Source organism: Pistacia vera, unplaced genomic scaffold (genome assembly GCF_008641045.1).
Source record: "Pistacia vera cultivar Batoury unplaced genomic scaffold, PisVer_v2 Contig968, whole genome shotgun sequence".
NCBI classification, from domain to species: Eukaryota; Viridiplantae; Streptophyta; class Magnoliopsida; order Sapindales; family Anacardiaceae; genus Pistacia; species Pistacia vera.
Window position 1 is genome coordinate 207,306 of NW_022196854.1, and position 16,623 is coordinate 223,928.

The window sequence follows — 16,623 nt, forward strand, 5'->3', positions numbered from 1 at the left end:
TAAGATAGAGATATGATAGTGCAAAAATGCTAAAACAAACACACCTTAGATTTTGGTCTACTCACTACTTAGTAGTATTTATCCATTCAAGTGAATTATTAGGGAATAATGTAAGTAAAAGTTAGGTAACAACATTCTTCTAAGTACAATTAGTAATCTAAAACACAAATATAATGGGCATATTATTTCCAAATAGGGTATAAGTGAGTTGGAAGCTACAATAATACCAAATCGTACCTAACTAAAATAAGAGCTCAATTTATATGTCGGTGTAATAAATGTTCATTACTAGAAAATTTTTTCTCATAAAATAATCTTTAAATATATTAAACAATAAATCCCAATGGTAAGGGTATGGGAAGGTGGGAAGGGTGCTAGCCATTACGGATCATGCATACTTTGTCCCACCAAGTAATATGGCTTGTGAATGCACAACAAAAAAATAACAATAATAATAATAATAATAATAATAATTAACACTTGTGAACTACAGCTGGATGAATTAATAAAAGTTATGAAAGCAAGAATGTTTAAATATTCGGGCAAAAATATAAGGGGATTATTCCTCAAAGTTTGAAGAAAATAAAAGACACCCAAGAATTTCAGAGGTAAAAAATGCACCCAAAAATTGATTACTTTACTATATAAAGACTAGAGTACCCTTCATCTAATTATACAAACTAAATTCAATTAAAGTGCATAATATTAAATGAATAAAGTAGAATGGGAGAGTGAAGTATAATAAAATAAAGATGCTAAATTTTTTTCAAAAGTAACAAACCCTTGGAACATTGGGTTTGTAGAGTATTCAAGGGTCCTGATGATTAATCGAGATGTGTGCAAGTTGACTCGAATACTTGAGTCATAAAATAAAAACTAAAAAAAAGATCTTTTAAAAATGAAGTTTTAGATTCTTTTAATTTTTTATTTCCTTATAAAAAACTTTATATTTAAAATAAAAATTGAAGAAATAAAAAACTCAAAAGAATATATAATTGGACAAAGTATATTATAATTTTTTTATGGTGGAGTAATCAATTTTTTGGGTGTATTCGTTATTATCTGAAACCTTTGGGTTGTGTTTACTTTCGTAGAGCCTTGAGGAGGAAATTGTTATAAACCCAAAATATGTGTTTGAACATTTTCAGACGATGAACAACCCGACTAAAATTAGCTTATCAATTAAATATAAATATAAATCTAAATCTAAAAAGCAATATGGCTAAGTGAATGGCGTTTGATCCATCAAAATGAGCTGAAAGCCCTTGATTTAAAAATAGAGCACAAGATTTTGTATATTAAAGGAACACCACTTATAATTTGAGTGAAGTGGTGGTAGCGGTGACGGTGCATACATAGCACATGGAGTGAGGATATGATGGTGAGACAATTGGGTTAAGGAGCGAAAAACAAAAAGAAAAGAAGATGACAAATAAGGCAAAGAAAGAAACATTGGTTCACGGGTTACCAACTGTTTCAAATCCATTAATGAAAAAGAAAACCTCACATGACAACAAAATCATCAAATAATTCACATATCCAAAAGTTCTTTTCTCTCTCTCACGCACTGATAATTAGGTATATTAGTACTATTCCATGCTAGAGCTAGGAGTGTATAGAGTAGTTAACTAGTGAGTTTTGTTTTGTGCTTCTTCATTAAAACCATGTCGTCTTCTTCTTCTACTTCTACTTCTGCAACTTGGAAGTTTCAGCTAGTTGTTTTGTTGTTAAGTTGGGGATGGTTTAGCGGTGGGAATGGTGATATTTCAAAAGTGGAAGATGCCCAGAATTTCCATGTATATTATGGACAAACCTTCAAAGTTATCAAGAACTCCATTGATGGCCGGAGCTACCTTCTNAGTCAGATCTGGCAACGTTTGGTCATCATTGATGACCAGCTATGACCGTAGATCTGGCCGACCAGTCAAATCCATCGTAGATCTGGTTGGAAACAGCCAGATTTGGCCACGTTTGGTCGTCATTAACGACCAGCTATGACTGTAGATCTGGCCTTTTCCGGTCAGATCCAGCCAGTAGTACTCCATTATACTAGATTCCGGCCACCTTTCGACGGTGGTGGCTGGAATCTGGCAAATATAGGTGGGTGGGGGTGTTTTTGTCAATTTCTAAACTTTTTTTGGGCGGTGTCTAGTTAAATTAACAAACCTAGAGGGTTTAAAAAGAATTGAATAAAATAGAATAGGATTTTCATAATAGGGAAATAAATGTATATTTTGGGTAAGATAGAGATATGATAGTGCAAAAATGCTAAAACAAACACACCTTAGATTTTGGTCTACTCACTACTTAGTAGTATTTATCCATTCAAGTGAATTATTAGGGAATAATGTAAGTAAAAGTTAGGTAACAACATTCTTCTAAGTACAATTAGTAATCTAAAACACAAATATAATGGGCATATTATTTCCAAATAGGGTATAAGTGAGTTGGAAGCTACAATAATACCAAATCGTACCTAACTAAAATAAGAGCTCAATTTATATGTCGGTGTAATAAATGTTCATTACTAGAAAATTTTTTCTCATAAAATAATCTTTAAATATATTAAACAATAAATCCCAATGGTAAGGGTATGGGAAGGTGGGAAGGGTGCTAGCCATTACGGATCATGCATACTTTGTCCCACCAAGTAATATGGCTTGTGAATGCACAACAAAAAAATAACAATAATAATAATAATAATAATAATAATTAACACTTGTGAACTACAGCTGGATGAATTAATAAAAGTTATGAAAGCAAGAATGTTTAAATATTCGGGCAAAAATATAAGGGGATTATTCCTCAAAGTTTGAAGAAAATAAAAGACACCCAAGAATTTCAGAGGTAAAAAATGCACCCAAAAATTGATTACTTTACTATATAAAGACTAGAGTACCCTTCATCTAATTATACAAACTAAATTCAATTAAAGTGCATAATATTAAATGAATAAAGTAGAATGGGAGAGTGAAGTATAATAAAATAAAGATGCTAAATTTTTTTCAAAAGTAACAAACCCTTGGAACATTGGGTTTGTAGAGTATTCAAGGGTCCTGATGATTAATCGAGATGTGTGCAAGTTGACTCGAATACTTGAGTCATAAAATAAAAACTAAAAAAAAGATCTTTTAAAAATGAAGTTTTAGATTCTTTTAATTTTTTATTTCCTTATAAAAAACTTTATATTTAAAATAAAAATTGAAGAAATAAAAAACTCAAAAGAATATATAATTGGACAAAGTATATTATAATTTTTTTATGGTGGAGTAATCAATTTTTTGGGTGTATTCGTTATTATCTGAAACCTTTGGGTTGTGTTTACTTTCGTAGAGCCTTGAGGAGGAAATTGTTATAAACCCAAAATATGTGTTTGAACATTTTCAGACGATGAACAACCCGACTAAAATTAGCTTATCAATTAAATATAAATATAAATCTAAATCTAAAAAGCAATATGGCTAAGTGAATGGCGTTTGATCCATCAAAATGAGCTGAAAGCCCTTGATTTAAAAATAGAGCACAAGATTTTGTATATTAAAGGAACACCACTTATAATTTGAGTGAAGTGGTGGTAGCGGTGACGGTGCATACATAGCACATGGAGTGAGGATATGATGGTGAGACAATTGGGTTAAGGAGCGAAAAACAAAAAGAAAAGAAGATGACAAATAAGGCAAAGAAAGAAACATTGGTTCACGGGTTACCAACTGTTTCAAATCCATTAATGAAAAAGAAAACCTCACATGACAACAAAATCATCAAATAATTCACATATCCAAAAGTTCTTTTCTCTCTCTCACGCACTGATAATTAGGTATATTAGTACTATTCCATGCTAGAGCTAGGAGTGTATAGAGTAGTTAACTAGTGAGTTTTGTTTTGTGCTTCTTCATTAAAACCATGTCGTCTTCTTCTTCTACTTCTACTTCTGCAACTTGGAAGTTTCAGCTACTTTTTTTGTTGTTAAGTTGGGGATGGTTTAGCGGTGGGAATGGTGATATTTCAAAAGTGGAAGATGCCCAGAATTTCCATGTATATTATGGACAAACCTTCAAAGTTATCAAGAACTCCATTGATGGCCGGAGCTACCTTCTTATTCAGGTACTCTTTATCTTCTGTAAATTTATTAGTTTACCTCAAGAAGAGGCACATTTTAGCTAGTTTGATGCACTGGCTTTGCATATAGAGACATTATAAATTGAGAGTGAATTAGCTAGATATATATATACTATATTAATTACATTTATTTGGTGAGAATATTGGCCTACAATATTGGTTGTTGGTTCGAACGGTAATGACAAATATTATAAAGATGACATTAAATATAAATTCATAAAAAAGACTGGCGTTTAACACAATAAAGAGTACATTGTAGTAACTAATATAAATAAAGTAATGCTATATTTAATACTTTTTAGTCTGGTAGTAACAAGCGGATGGAATCGGTTTTAAGGTGGCCCGTAGAGATCACGGGCCGTTGATGGCCCTTTTTTGGAACTCAGTCCACAATGACACCGTCTGGCTAATACAACTTGGCTACTTGTCACAGTTGGGCTTCCACAACCCAATGCCTGGTTTTTCTAGTCGGCTCATGGGCCAGTCATGAATTAGAGCAACGTTTTCAAAATTTCATGAGAATTTTATTGCATGTATTAACTATTGAAATTGAAAGATAATAAAAAAAAAAAAAAAAAAAAAAAGTATTTCTTGAAGATTTGAGGGTTTAGAGTTTGAGAAAGTGTTAGGTTGTTTTGGTATGTGAGAGAAGTTATGGTAAAGAGATATAATCTCATGTTTTATTATACATTGGGTATATGAAGTTGGATTAAAAATTGAACAGAACAACTCAAGAATGGCAGAAAGAACAAAGTATTGCACCTCCAGAATCAAATCTTTTGTCGTTCCATTGTCAAACTATTCAGTTGATACTGATTTCTTTCCAGGTACTAACTCAACTCAATTCATATTTCTTTTATTTCATCATTTTATTATCACTTTTTCTAATTCCTTTTCCCTTCTTATTTTAAATCCATCAGTATCCTTTTTCGAGGTGAGGATCCAGGCCTTCTCTAAGTTGTAATTATAATAATTTAGCAAGTTTTAATACTGATGAAATTATAAAGATTTTTGTTTCTTTTATTATATATAGTTGAATATATATATTTTTCTCCACAGCTACTAGGATTGTTAGAGAGCATGAAGGGCATTACATCGAGCTTCGTGGCTTCTGAATGCGTAATGAAATTATACGAAGGAGGAGAAATAGATATAATCAACAAAACTGAGCCACAACAACTTTCACTATATGCAGCTCATTTTACTAGCCAGACCGATCAGCCACAGGCTTGCAATTTCGCTATTTTTGCTCCTCTTGGAGAGGATTATCCTCTTCAGGTAGTCATCAATCAAACCCTTTTTACCTTTGGAAAAGATGCATTTCCAAGGAACATATTTTCCTCAAAAATTATTTTTTTATCATGATATTTTCCATGGTAATTTTCATCTTTTACGAGAGCTTTTATCCCTTGGAAATAGACAGTTTTGTTGTAATGTATAAGTACATTTTACTATTAGTAATCCAGTTTTCTTATGCATAACATGTAAATATAATAGCGAGCAGAGTGGATCAAGTTCTTGGGAGTTTTTGCAAACGTTGAAACGAGAGCCAACCAAGTGTATAGTGCAGTGAGAATTACAGTTTACCCTTGAACAAGCCGATTATAGATATTACTCAATGTGTTTATCAATGTTTCATTTAATTTTTGCAGGTGAAATCGAACTATTTGTGCCTGAATAAATCAGCAGCAAGCAAGACACAGTCATTCAAACCAATTGTTGCTTGGATGGAGTTGGATAATGTTTGTACCTATACATTTATCTCTGTGTTATGAATTAATATTTGCCATTTTAATTAAATTACTTGCATTTTCAGCAGGGTATATGGTCTTTTAATCAGGAAACATTCAAGTTGAAGGTACAAACTCAATCTTCAATGTTGGATTATAATTTCCTTTGATTTATTTTTTATTTTTGATGCATTGAATTGGAAGAACAGTATGTGGAAGATGCAGGTGGAGAAAATGTAGATAACTCAATCAACAAGAAGACTTTTAACATCTCTATTCCTGATGATTTAGATGATTTGCATGCCATCCTTTGTGTAAGCTTTTTAATTTTAGATTAAACAATTTACTTTAAATTATATTTTTCATCAATTATAATTCCAACACTTGTTTATGAAATTTAGACAGTGGATGTTGTGATTGATGGAACGAATACTTCTGATCCGATTAACTACAATCAATCAACATTTCTCAAAAATATTGATGTCCATGACAACTTTTGCTTTGCTTTCATTACAAATCAAAGCTTATGGAGATATGATAAAAGAATTCAAAATAATTCAATCACTCTTGGTAAGTATTTTTCATATCAATTTTCTTTTTCTTTTTTATATTTTTATAACTAACTAATTGTGAATTTTAAAACTAAAGATTGGTATGATGGAGCTGTGGCCCAACCTCAATTGGTTTTAGCAGATCTCATTGAAGCTCTATTTCCTACTGGAAATTATACCACCACATTCTTTAGAAACATTGCAAAGGTATTTCAGTAATTTTCTTACCATATTATAAAATATAATATAAGATATTTATGAGTAAATAGTTTATAATATGCAGGGAGAAGGTGTTGTAAATATTGGTGCAAGCATGTGCGATAGAAATATTTCCATTGCAATGGAGCCTACAATTATTCCTTGCCAAGAGTAATTTACAGTACTATGATCTCCATATTTCTATTTAATAATTTCCTTTTACAAGAAGACATAAGAGTCTTCAAAAAAATTTCTTTTGATTTTGAGTTGGCACAATATGTAAGTTTAATTGAATATTTATTTGTTGAAAATGAATCAGATAGTTTCCTAGTCCACTTCAAGTGAAGAAGATGTATCACCTTATTGTGAATGAATTTATTGGTAATAAATATGATGCCGGTGAATTTTTTGTTTTTTGAAAGCTGTTGTATAAAACATTCATCAATTTTACAATAATAAGACAAAATAATACAATTAGGTTTATGAAAATGCAGAATAATGATATTTGTTAAAACTTTATACCGAGTGAGGACGAAGTTGTTTTCTTCGGCAAAATTAGTACATCAACTTGGTGTGATGAAAGTTATATCCCAACAGACATGATCTATAAACTGCGGACGCCGGATAATATTTTATGGCAATGCTAATCTAATTGCCTGCTGGATTTCTATTCCAAGACAAGTAAGTTGGATCCCCAAGAGGCCTACACAAAACATAAAACCATCTCAAATGAATAACGCCATATAATTCACTACAACAGATTGTGCACAACACAAGAAGATGTAAAATCAAAGAAATTAATTATCATTACCGGAAACAAGATCATCATCAATTCGAGTTAGCAACGTCAGTTAAATATATGCCGAAATCAGGATTCTCGCTCAAGAGCAAAGAAATGGAAACATGAATCATCATGCAAAGATATTTCAGCCAGTTCTATTGTACATCTCCATACATGCGATCTGAAGGAAATATACAACTAAACTAAATCCTAAAGCTAGTACACTGCAAAAATACTATAGGGTACATCACAGATTAGGAATTTAGGATGAGAAATAATTTGTCTTTAGGGTGGAAAATTTCTCTAGAGAAAATTTTCAAACATAAAATTTATTTACTTCAAATGATTATATTGATAAATAGAAATCAGTATGAGTTTAGATATTAACTCACCTTGGTTTGGCCACATATACAAGTATGAAGGATATTGCCAAGAACAGGCATAGTCCGCCAACGGTAAGATATGCTATGCCCAGAAAATCATTTTTTCCGCCTATCCAACTTGTGGTTGAAAGAACCACCTTCTTTTTACCCCCGAAACTGTAAGTGTTATAATTGTTCTGGATTACGACTGTAACTTGGTCATTAACTTGAAGATCTACCTCTATTTTTCCATATAATTTTCTAAAACTTGGAAGTGCAGCGGTACGCATCCAAACTATAAGATCATCTTGTTCGCTCAACTGTCATACACAAACCAGTAATGAGAAACATCTTTTATAGTTAAAGAAAAGGAAAAAAATTAAAAAGCAGTAACGTTATAAAACTAACAGGAAAGAATAACAAAGGTATACTCACTGGTATGCTAGAATTGAGTTTTCCACCTCCAATCAACTCTCCAGTCTGGAAATTTTTGGGATAGACATCAGACCCAAATTTATGCCCTTTGTCACTTTTCCAGGCTATGTTCTTCTTGCTAACCTCTAGCGCCTTGTTTTTCACTGAAAACCCATATGTGTCATTGAACAAACTCCATGCAGTAAGGCCACAAGGAACAATTGGGAAACCTTTTGATGTGGCCTCAGGAGCACAGTCTTTTGTATCACTCTCATATTTTCTACTCCGCAATTGTTTGTCACTTCGACTTTTAACATATCTGAAAGCAACTTTTAGACTTCAAATTAAGAGAAGGTTCAAAAAGATACAGAAGTCCAGCAGAATATGATGACAGGATGATTAATATATGGTAAACACTGTACAAGGTTCCAAATTCAAAAATAAAACTCTACTTTTCAAATTCATAAAAATTTTAATTCCAATAAATAATAAGCAAAGCAGAAATGCGAAGTTGTTACAAGGTAAATTTAGAATCTCAAATTAAATTATAAATTTATACTATCACCGCATTAATCGCAATTAAATCTGTTAAATTGTATTTCATTCAGAAAATCATCTTGACTATTTCTCAACTTCATCTCCTTATAAATACAAGGCAACATTTAGATCTTGACACTCATATTTATTCAATTTTTCATCGTTCTTCAAAAATTTTGAATAGGTTGAAGAGTAACAAACTAATTGAATAGAAGATTAGAAGAGGAAAGTGAGCCACAAAAGGAACAAACATATATTACTCAAACTATTAAAATCATTCATTATGTAAAAGTATTAGCTTAAATATGATTTAAAGGATATTTTTCTTCATAATAAAAAATCTCAACCAACTCTGGGCTCTGTTTTTGAGAACTCTGCTACAATTTTTGGCTTCTTTGAAAGAAAAATTTAGGAAGGATAGGAATGCAGTAGTCTGCAAATGCCACTTCTCTTGGTCCAATTTGGAGCATTTGGCGTAACAGAATTAAGTACACTTTTGGGGGTGAGAACTTTCTTTTACAAAGCCTAAGGTTCTGTTCCGGAGATCAGTTTTCAGCTTGATGTCTTAATCAAATTGCAAGGTTTACTATGCTTCATTTTTCAAATTTCCAGAATCCTCACAATTTCAGGAGTTAAATGATTTTGTTTTGGTTCTCTCAGCCTACATCATCTCATTTATAATTCCTGTGTCGATGATCACAAGTATTTTCCTCAAAATATATTGCGTAGGAGAAGCCTATGCAATTTATTAACAAAAACAATTCTTTCTTTCAAAGTATTTACTACAAATATTTGTGTGGTTGTAAGCACAGAACTAGATGAAACAAAGGTAAAGATGACATCCTAGCTCAAGCTTTCAATTCATTAATCATCAAACTCACTGCCTCCTCCATTATGATCATAAATTTCACAATTTTTTTATTTTTTTATTTTTTTTTACCAATTTCAAGAGATCTTTAAACATCAAAACTCAGAATTAGGACTTTTACTGGGAGGAGAATGGCAAGTAATTTTTAGAAATCACATACATTCACAACCAAACATATAGAAAATATAACAATATCAAGCCTCTCAAAAATGTAAAACTATCCAAACAATTGCACGTAAAGTACAAACAGATTGTGCATACCGACGATGATTCTGGTAGAAGTTATCAAGCTGATAGTAGATAAAAACAGGACTTTTCATTTCCTTTGTAATCTGGAACATATCAAGTTAATGCACAGAAGAAAAATGTTATTAATATATAATTTAAAAGTGAAGAATAAACCTGCAAATCGTTGAGAAAATAAAATAAAGGACTAACATTCAAACTCCTAGTGCAGGTCTTGTTAGTGGCAGTGCTTTGGATATACGCAAGCATATTCGAGGAATAATTAGAAGGAACACAATCAATATCATATCTATCCACAATTTCCACCACCTGCATATAAAATAAATAAAGAAACCCTAGTTTAATTTTAAATATCAATCATTTCCAAAGTTGACAAATTAAAATAAATTCAGTATGTATATAATATAATATATGATTAAAAATATTACACTTTCTGATGCAAATAATGAAAAGAGGCCAACTGGGATGAAGATGACACCAACGGCAGTAAATATCATAATCACCTGAAACCCCAATACAAGAAATTCAGAAAATAATCAGAGAAAAAAAGATTAAATATTATACATTTTAATCCATACATATCCGGGTGTTAGAATTGGCTTGCATGCCGGAAGCTCTTGCTGGGTAAACTTAGAATCTGACAACAAAAACAAAAACAAAAAAATGTCAAGAAAAAGAAATTCCCAAAAACAAACCCAGAAACAGAATGGTTAAAATAAAACAAAAAGATGATGAAATAAAGAAAATCACATTTGGGTTTCTTGGTTCTGGAAGAAGAAGAAGAATTTGAAGGAGCATCTGTGCCTCCAGAACTGGCTGATCCTCCCTTCATCTCAAACAAAAGAAAAATGAAAGAGTTTGAGATTAACGTGTCCGTTTCTGATTTTTTATTGTTTTAGATATTTTCCATTTGGGATGCTGTGCATATTAGGAAATTTAAAAATAAACAAAAACGAAAGAAAAACGAAAATGGTTGACATATAAGGCGGAGGATGAGAGGTAAATTTATGTAACTAACGGTCTTCTTTATAAAGCAGAGTTTCAATTTAGTTTGTTTTGTCTTTTGTTTTACAGCGGCTGACCTTCGGACACCCTCCTCAATTCATCATCAGACTTTCTCCTCTGCCTCGAGTTAGGTGGTGCAGTGCAAGTGTGCAACCCATCACATGCCTTACTGTTGTTTCCGTAAATTGGTTAACCCCTAACTTTTAAGACTTTTCATTTACATCCCTAATTGAATAGTTGTTGTGGCCATTAGACCATCTAATTTTTGAGTCCACCACCTATTTCGTAATTATCATATGAGATTCATTTTAAGGTCACGCTATTTGCAACAATATATATTTTTGTTCAATTGAGCATTGATCTATTGCTTTGATGCTGAAATTATGAAAGCATATAGGTAAAAATCTTTTTTCTTTTTTTAAATAATAAAAAAATACTAGTGGGTGTTTTTAAATAATAGATTCAAGATCAATTTTAGGTGAAAGGAGTCTCATCGCTGAAAGGGTGATCAACAATAATTATAAGGGATATTATGCAAAGTTTCATAATGATAGGTGGTTTGCTGATATTCAAAAATAAATACTATGAGAGTTCTAAAATGATCCCATGTGTAATTATAAATTTCCTAAGAGTCCCACTAGGGGCGGTGACTGACCGATGGTCCATGTTAGACATGGGCCGACCCTACCCGCCTTTAACTCAGCAGTTTTCCTATTATGTCTAACTATTAAAACATTATTGATGTTCATTTAGTTTTTTTTCAGAAATAATTGTATGTAATAACTAATAAGCGTTAAAAAACAAAAAAATGAAAATTTAAAGTTCTTTTTATTTGATTAATGATATTACCATGCTACTTGCCGTGCCATTTAACCATTTACTTGCATTAGATAAAAAGAACCATTTAAAATAAGGCTTGATAGTGAACTGCATATTTATATTTACTAAAATGATTAATTAGATTTATCTTTCCTTTCCTTTCAAATGATGGTTGTGTTGCGGGCAAATAAAGCATTGTTATGAATAATAACTTCACCTAGTAACGTCTAAAGTTAAGTTTAACCAAACATTGATAACATTTGAGTGAATAAAGAAAAAAAATCCAATATCAAGTGGGTTGAACCTCTTTTAAGAAGAAATTCTTAAACAGAATCAAGTTTTGAAATTTCATGGAATTCTAATTTTCCCATTTTTGGCTTAAAATTAAAATGAAGAAAAACAAACCTTGTTTAGTGGCTTGGAAGTTGATAATTAAGATGAGGTTCCTTTCTTTTTTTATTTATTATTTTATTTTATTATTTTTGCCTAAGTTAAACGTGAAATATCTTAATTGAAGTAATATGATTGAATGAGATGTAAAATATTTCCAGAGAAGGCTTCAGCTGGGATGGGTTGCAGCAAGAGCGTGCCAAAGTAAAACTTTCCTCCTACATTCAATAATGTGATTTTAAGAGTCAGTTAATTGAGGCAATGGTCTATTACATTAATTTTTATTTTTATTTTTATTTTATTTACGGGTATTTGCTAATTGGGTGAATAATAGCCACTAATTTCAAAATACATGGAAAATAATTATTTTATTTTATTCAAAAACCCCATCATGTATGCCTTGTCCAGTGTTTTAAAAATCGCCCGACCTAGCCAGTTCTGGCCTGGCCCAGCCTGGATCGGTTTAACCAGTTTAACCAAGACCCGAGATCACTTGACCACTGATTTGCATTTGGGGTATGTTTGCTAAATTTTAAACCTGTAAGAACTTAAATAGTTTTCAAGGGTTTATTCTTTTTTGTTGTTGAAAGTTGTGTGTATTTGTATATATAATTCAGCCAATCAATTTTGTAGAATTGACTCTTTGTAATAATGTTTATTTATCAATAAAAAATATATTTTATTCTATATCGTGTAAATCATAATTATATGTATTGATATATGTCCTTAGGATGGTAGAACTGTGACTAGGGTATTAAGTATTTTAAATCTTGATAGTGAAAACCCTATAATCACATATGGTGGCCATTCTAAAAATGTTAGTAGCTCTAGTATTATTTTGACCTAGAACACAAATAATACGGTAAGGTTATCATAGTGATGAATGACCCTATCGTAAGACAGTGGTTAATCTCACTTGTCAAGGTTGTTTGTTGATAACCTGGTGCAACACATAGGTGCTTGTTGTAGGCAAGTTCATTGGACAGACCCATCAAATGATTCCATATGAATGGTAACCCTAGTATTTATGGAATAAATCTTCTAACGGATGGTGGTGTATGTGATCATTAGACTTGAGATCACCAGAGCACCTTGTGCACCAATTGGTGTAGTTTGACACTAGCCCAACGTAGTTCTATTCAGAGCTATTAGAACAGTAGTGATTGGCTACATCGAGAAGTGTATCAAGACTACGGTAGATTGACAAAGGATTCATCATTCCTAGGTACAGGAGAAATTATCTCACTGCACAATTCAATAAATGGTAATAACACTAAATCTATGGCCACAATGGGAATGAATTCTTGCTTAATCCAATTTATTATCCCAGTCATTGGTCTAGTAACAGAATATAAAGATGTCAAGGATATCTGAGGTTGACACTATTTTTGTGCCTCAACCTTGATGAGATAACGAATGATAAAAAGATTTGATTGTACAATAACTATATCGTTGATTGGTAGCTATTTTGCTGAATCCGAATCTATCAAATGGTCATGATGCTTTGCTAGAGGCCAATCTTAGTCTGTGTGTAGTGACACGATTAATTGGTGTTAATCGCGATACTACTCGTTGCCGATATGATAAGAAGCCTACGGGTCACACAATTATAAGATAATTTAAGGACCAAATGTGAAAATGGTATTTTCATCTTTTAAGACGAAATGGTACTTTGATAATCTCACAGTGCAATTAAATTTGTTGAGGTTGTTGCCCATATTCAATTTTAATATTGAAATTAAAATTAATAAGATTATATTTAAATATATGTACGTATATATTTAAATGAATTATTGTTATTATTTAATATTAATATATTTTAATTTATTAATTGATTTTAATAATAGTAATAATTAATTAAAAATACCAATTTAGCTTGTTTGGCTACAAGAGTGGATTAGAGTTGGAACCCATAACTATTCTTAAGTAGAATATGGTTTTAATTAGTTACACTATATAAATGCAACTTAAATTAAAACATAATTAATTAATTCATTGAATTGAAAAAACCCTAGCCACCCAAAACACCCTGCACGTTTTTCTTCATTGAGTCATCAAGTGGATCCCTCAATTTCTGAAAGTATGAAATAGCAGGCTTGGCAGTTTCACTTTCTTTGTTTGATGGGACTCCAACACACCTTAATACAAAATTACATTAGCTAATAGCATTATTACACAAAAATATCAACTTAATGAAATCTGGCCAGCCAATAATTTATGAGACTATCAGTTTAAATAACAAACATACAATATAAACAGCTGTGTTTAGAATTCTGAGGTTAGTTAATGAATGCCAACAATAACAACTAATTATGAGACGTTGAATAAACTAGTAGCACAGAATGACCAAGTAATATAAATGTTTCACTTCTGTTTAATCTTTTCTCCATCGGAATATATGCATTCACGTAAAAGAATACAAAACAATTAAAACTGTTTAACCCTAAAATAAAGTCAGAAACTGAGAAATACCTGCAGAGAATACCCAGAAAAAGCTCCAGGAAATTGCTCGGCCATTATTTCCATCACTGCAAGGAATGCTACAACCTACCAAACCAACAAAAAATATTATGATATGGAATACAATAAACCAGAGAGCATTAAAATATTTACATCTGGTCAAAGGTGCAGGACCTGTATTTCCTTTTTTCCGATTTGTGGGGAGATCACAGCATATACCTGTGAATTCTCTGGAGTCTTATACAATCTATGCTTGTCTCCACCAGTGGTTCCCATAGTAAAAGGGCACTCCAATTTTACAATACAGCTCTGTGTTACTACATTTTGCAGGAACCACAGGAGATCAAATTACATGAAGGGAAAACTTGTATGCAATATTATGTTGTCTATAAACAATTGGTGTAGGCACAATTAAACGAAACATATTGAATTAAACTGGTCTAATGATTAATAAAATTATAAGGTCAAGGATCCTTAGACTACTAATAGACCGTAAGACAACTTATAATTTGAGAAATAAGTAAAACCTGATAACAGTTGCAACGAAAATGTTGGACAGTATGTTTAGCCCTTCTGTACAATAAATCTTACAGATTAAATCTTTCTGTCTCATCAAATAATTTCTATGAACACTTGTGATTTAATTCACCTTAAATTACCGAATCCAATCTTTTTTCTTTACTAAAAATCTAAGTTTCAACATCTGGATAGCTTTTTTCTTTCAAAATAATAGTACTGTAACTCGGTACCATTCACTGTATCGGGCACAGTATAGTCGACCACAATCATGTTTGGATATTTATCAAACACTTTCCCTGTCAGAAGGACCATGCAACAGAATCTCTTTCCCACATACTTGTATTGTTTTCCCGGATTCATCTTTCAAGCTAAATGATACAGGAACCAACTGAAGTCCAATGGAATCTGCTGCAGAGAGTATAACCATTTACCTGGAATTGTTAAAGCAATCCAGCGCAAGAGGCAAATCATTAATTTATGCTACACAGAGTATAACTACTCTTCTCAATTAAATTCTTCCAACATAATGTTTTTTAAAATTAGTTTTGAATAAGATTTAAAGTACTTCATAATTGATTTTCCACACGTGTGCAAAATTAAGCAAAGCAATAAAAATCATATCACTTAAACAGGTCGAAGCAAATGGAATTGTGAAGCAATATAGGAAAAGCACAAAGACGAAGGAATCCACAATTTAATGTTGATCTTTACATATAACACCTTTGAAATTCACTTGACAGATAAGCTTTTATAATCGCTGTAAAAAGTTTTCCAATTGAACATGATAAGTGAAGACTTATATTCAGCTATACTATCCTTAATGACCCCAAGCACCTCCCTGGCTACTAAGCACCACAAAACAGAAAATTCAGCACAACTCACAATCCTTTGCCAATGTTGCAAGCTGATCAGTATCAAATCAATGATATGTAAAACATATTTTAGTTAACCAATTCAACGTTTGAAGGACAAAATGTTTCAAGTTCATCACACAGCACAACAACAATAAAATACATAATGATACGGATGTGTGTGTGTATGTGGGTGTCTATATATATATATATATCTCTATATCAAGTGAAAACGTCCTGAAATTTTTAATAGGCAGATTAAGGACTAACAATAAGTCGTTAGCTTAACAAAATGTAAAGTCAAAGCTAGCAATTGCACGTTAAAAATTTTAGAACGTCCACACCTATATGGTTGAAGGGTTGTTACAAGTGAGTTACAATTATGGGAATATGAAAGTTCTTGGACATGGATGATTCCAAATGTTGAATTGGCTTTGTTGTTGCTGACATTGACATAACTATAGGGCCAAAGATCTTTTTCCTGAGAAAACAATGTTCTTAGTTCCGTTACTAGAACATTCTCTTCGAATTCTTGCTGCAGTGAACAACTCAAGTCTTCTCTTGCTGATAAATGTGTTCAAACAAGCTTTAAATAATAATGACTTCATCTGCCGCAGACACATCATAATATATTACTTTAATTGTCAGTAAACAAAAACTGGGTTTTAAATTATAAAACACTACAATAAGCGAATTTTACCTCACCTAGTTCAGTCCTATCTTTACCTTTTGCAAAGAACTTGAACTTACTGCTTCTGATTTCTCTCTGAAAC

General features: G+C 31.8%; 2 protein-coding genes across 2 annotated transcripts; one reads left to right on the forward strand and one right to left on the reverse strand.

The window, feature by feature from the left end:
* The first annotated feature begins 4,737 nt into the window (after positions 1-4,737).
* Positions 4,738-6,773, forward strand: LOC116121133. The gene is made up of 10 exons (XM_031407067.1): positions 4,738-4,946; positions 5,040-5,053; positions 5,179-5,397; positions 5,617-5,688; positions 5,772-5,861; positions 5,936-5,977; positions 6,059-6,163; positions 6,251-6,419; positions 6,498-6,607; positions 6,684-6,773. The coding sequence occupies exons 1-10, from the start codon at positions 4,856-4,858 to the stop codon at positions 6,771-6,773; spliced, it is 1,002 nt and encodes a 333-aa protein (XP_031262927.1). The 5' UTR covers positions 4,738-4,855.
* A 425-nt stretch (positions 6,774-7,198) lies between these two features.
* LOC116121142 (ALA-interacting subunit 3-like) lies at positions 7,199-10,889 on the reverse strand. The gene is made up of 8 exons (XM_031407077.1): positions 10,557-10,889; positions 10,385-10,443; positions 10,235-10,309; positions 9,999-10,115; positions 9,822-9,892; positions 8,177-8,474; positions 7,772-8,061; positions 7,199-7,301 (listed from the first exon to the last, which is right to left on the reverse strand). The coding sequence occupies exons 1-8, from the start codon at positions 10,636-10,638 to the stop codon at positions 7,247-7,249; spliced, it is 1,047 nt and encodes a 348-aa protein (XP_031262937.1). The 5' UTR covers positions 10,639-10,889; the 3' UTR covers positions 7,199-7,246.
* Between the last annotated feature and the right edge of the window lie 5,734 nt (positions 10,890-16,623).

What these genes read in the sequence shown, in the direction of transcription:
- LOC116121133 (XM_031407067.1), top strand. Translation starts at nt 4,856, where the DNA reads ATGGCAGAAAGAACAAAGTATTGCACCTCCAGAATCAAATCTTTTGTC. An exon ending in AGGAAACATTCAAGTTGAAG is followed by an intron (nt 5,978 to 6,058) that starts GTACAAACTCAA and finishes TTGGAAGAACAG; the next exon opens with TATGTGGAAGATGCAGGTGG. An exon ending in ATTTGCATGCCATCCTTTGT is followed by an intron (nt 6,164 to 6,250) that starts GTAAGCTTTTTA and finishes TATGAAATTTAG; the next exon opens with ACAGTGGATGTTGTGATTGA.
- LOC116121142 (XM_031407077.1), bottom strand. Translation starts at nt 10,638, where the DNA reads ATGAAGGGAGGATCAGCCAGTTCTGGAGGCACAGATGCTCCTTCAAAT. An exon ending in CAATTCTAACACCCGGATAT is followed by an intron (nt 10,310 to 10,384) that starts GTATGGATTAAA and finishes TTGGGGTTTCAG; the next exon opens with GTGATTATGATATTTACTGC. An exon ending in CATTATTTGCATCAGAAAGT is followed by an intron (nt 10,116 to 10,234) that starts GTAATATTTTTA and finishes TTTTATATGCAG; the next exon opens with GTGGTGGAAATTGTGGATAG.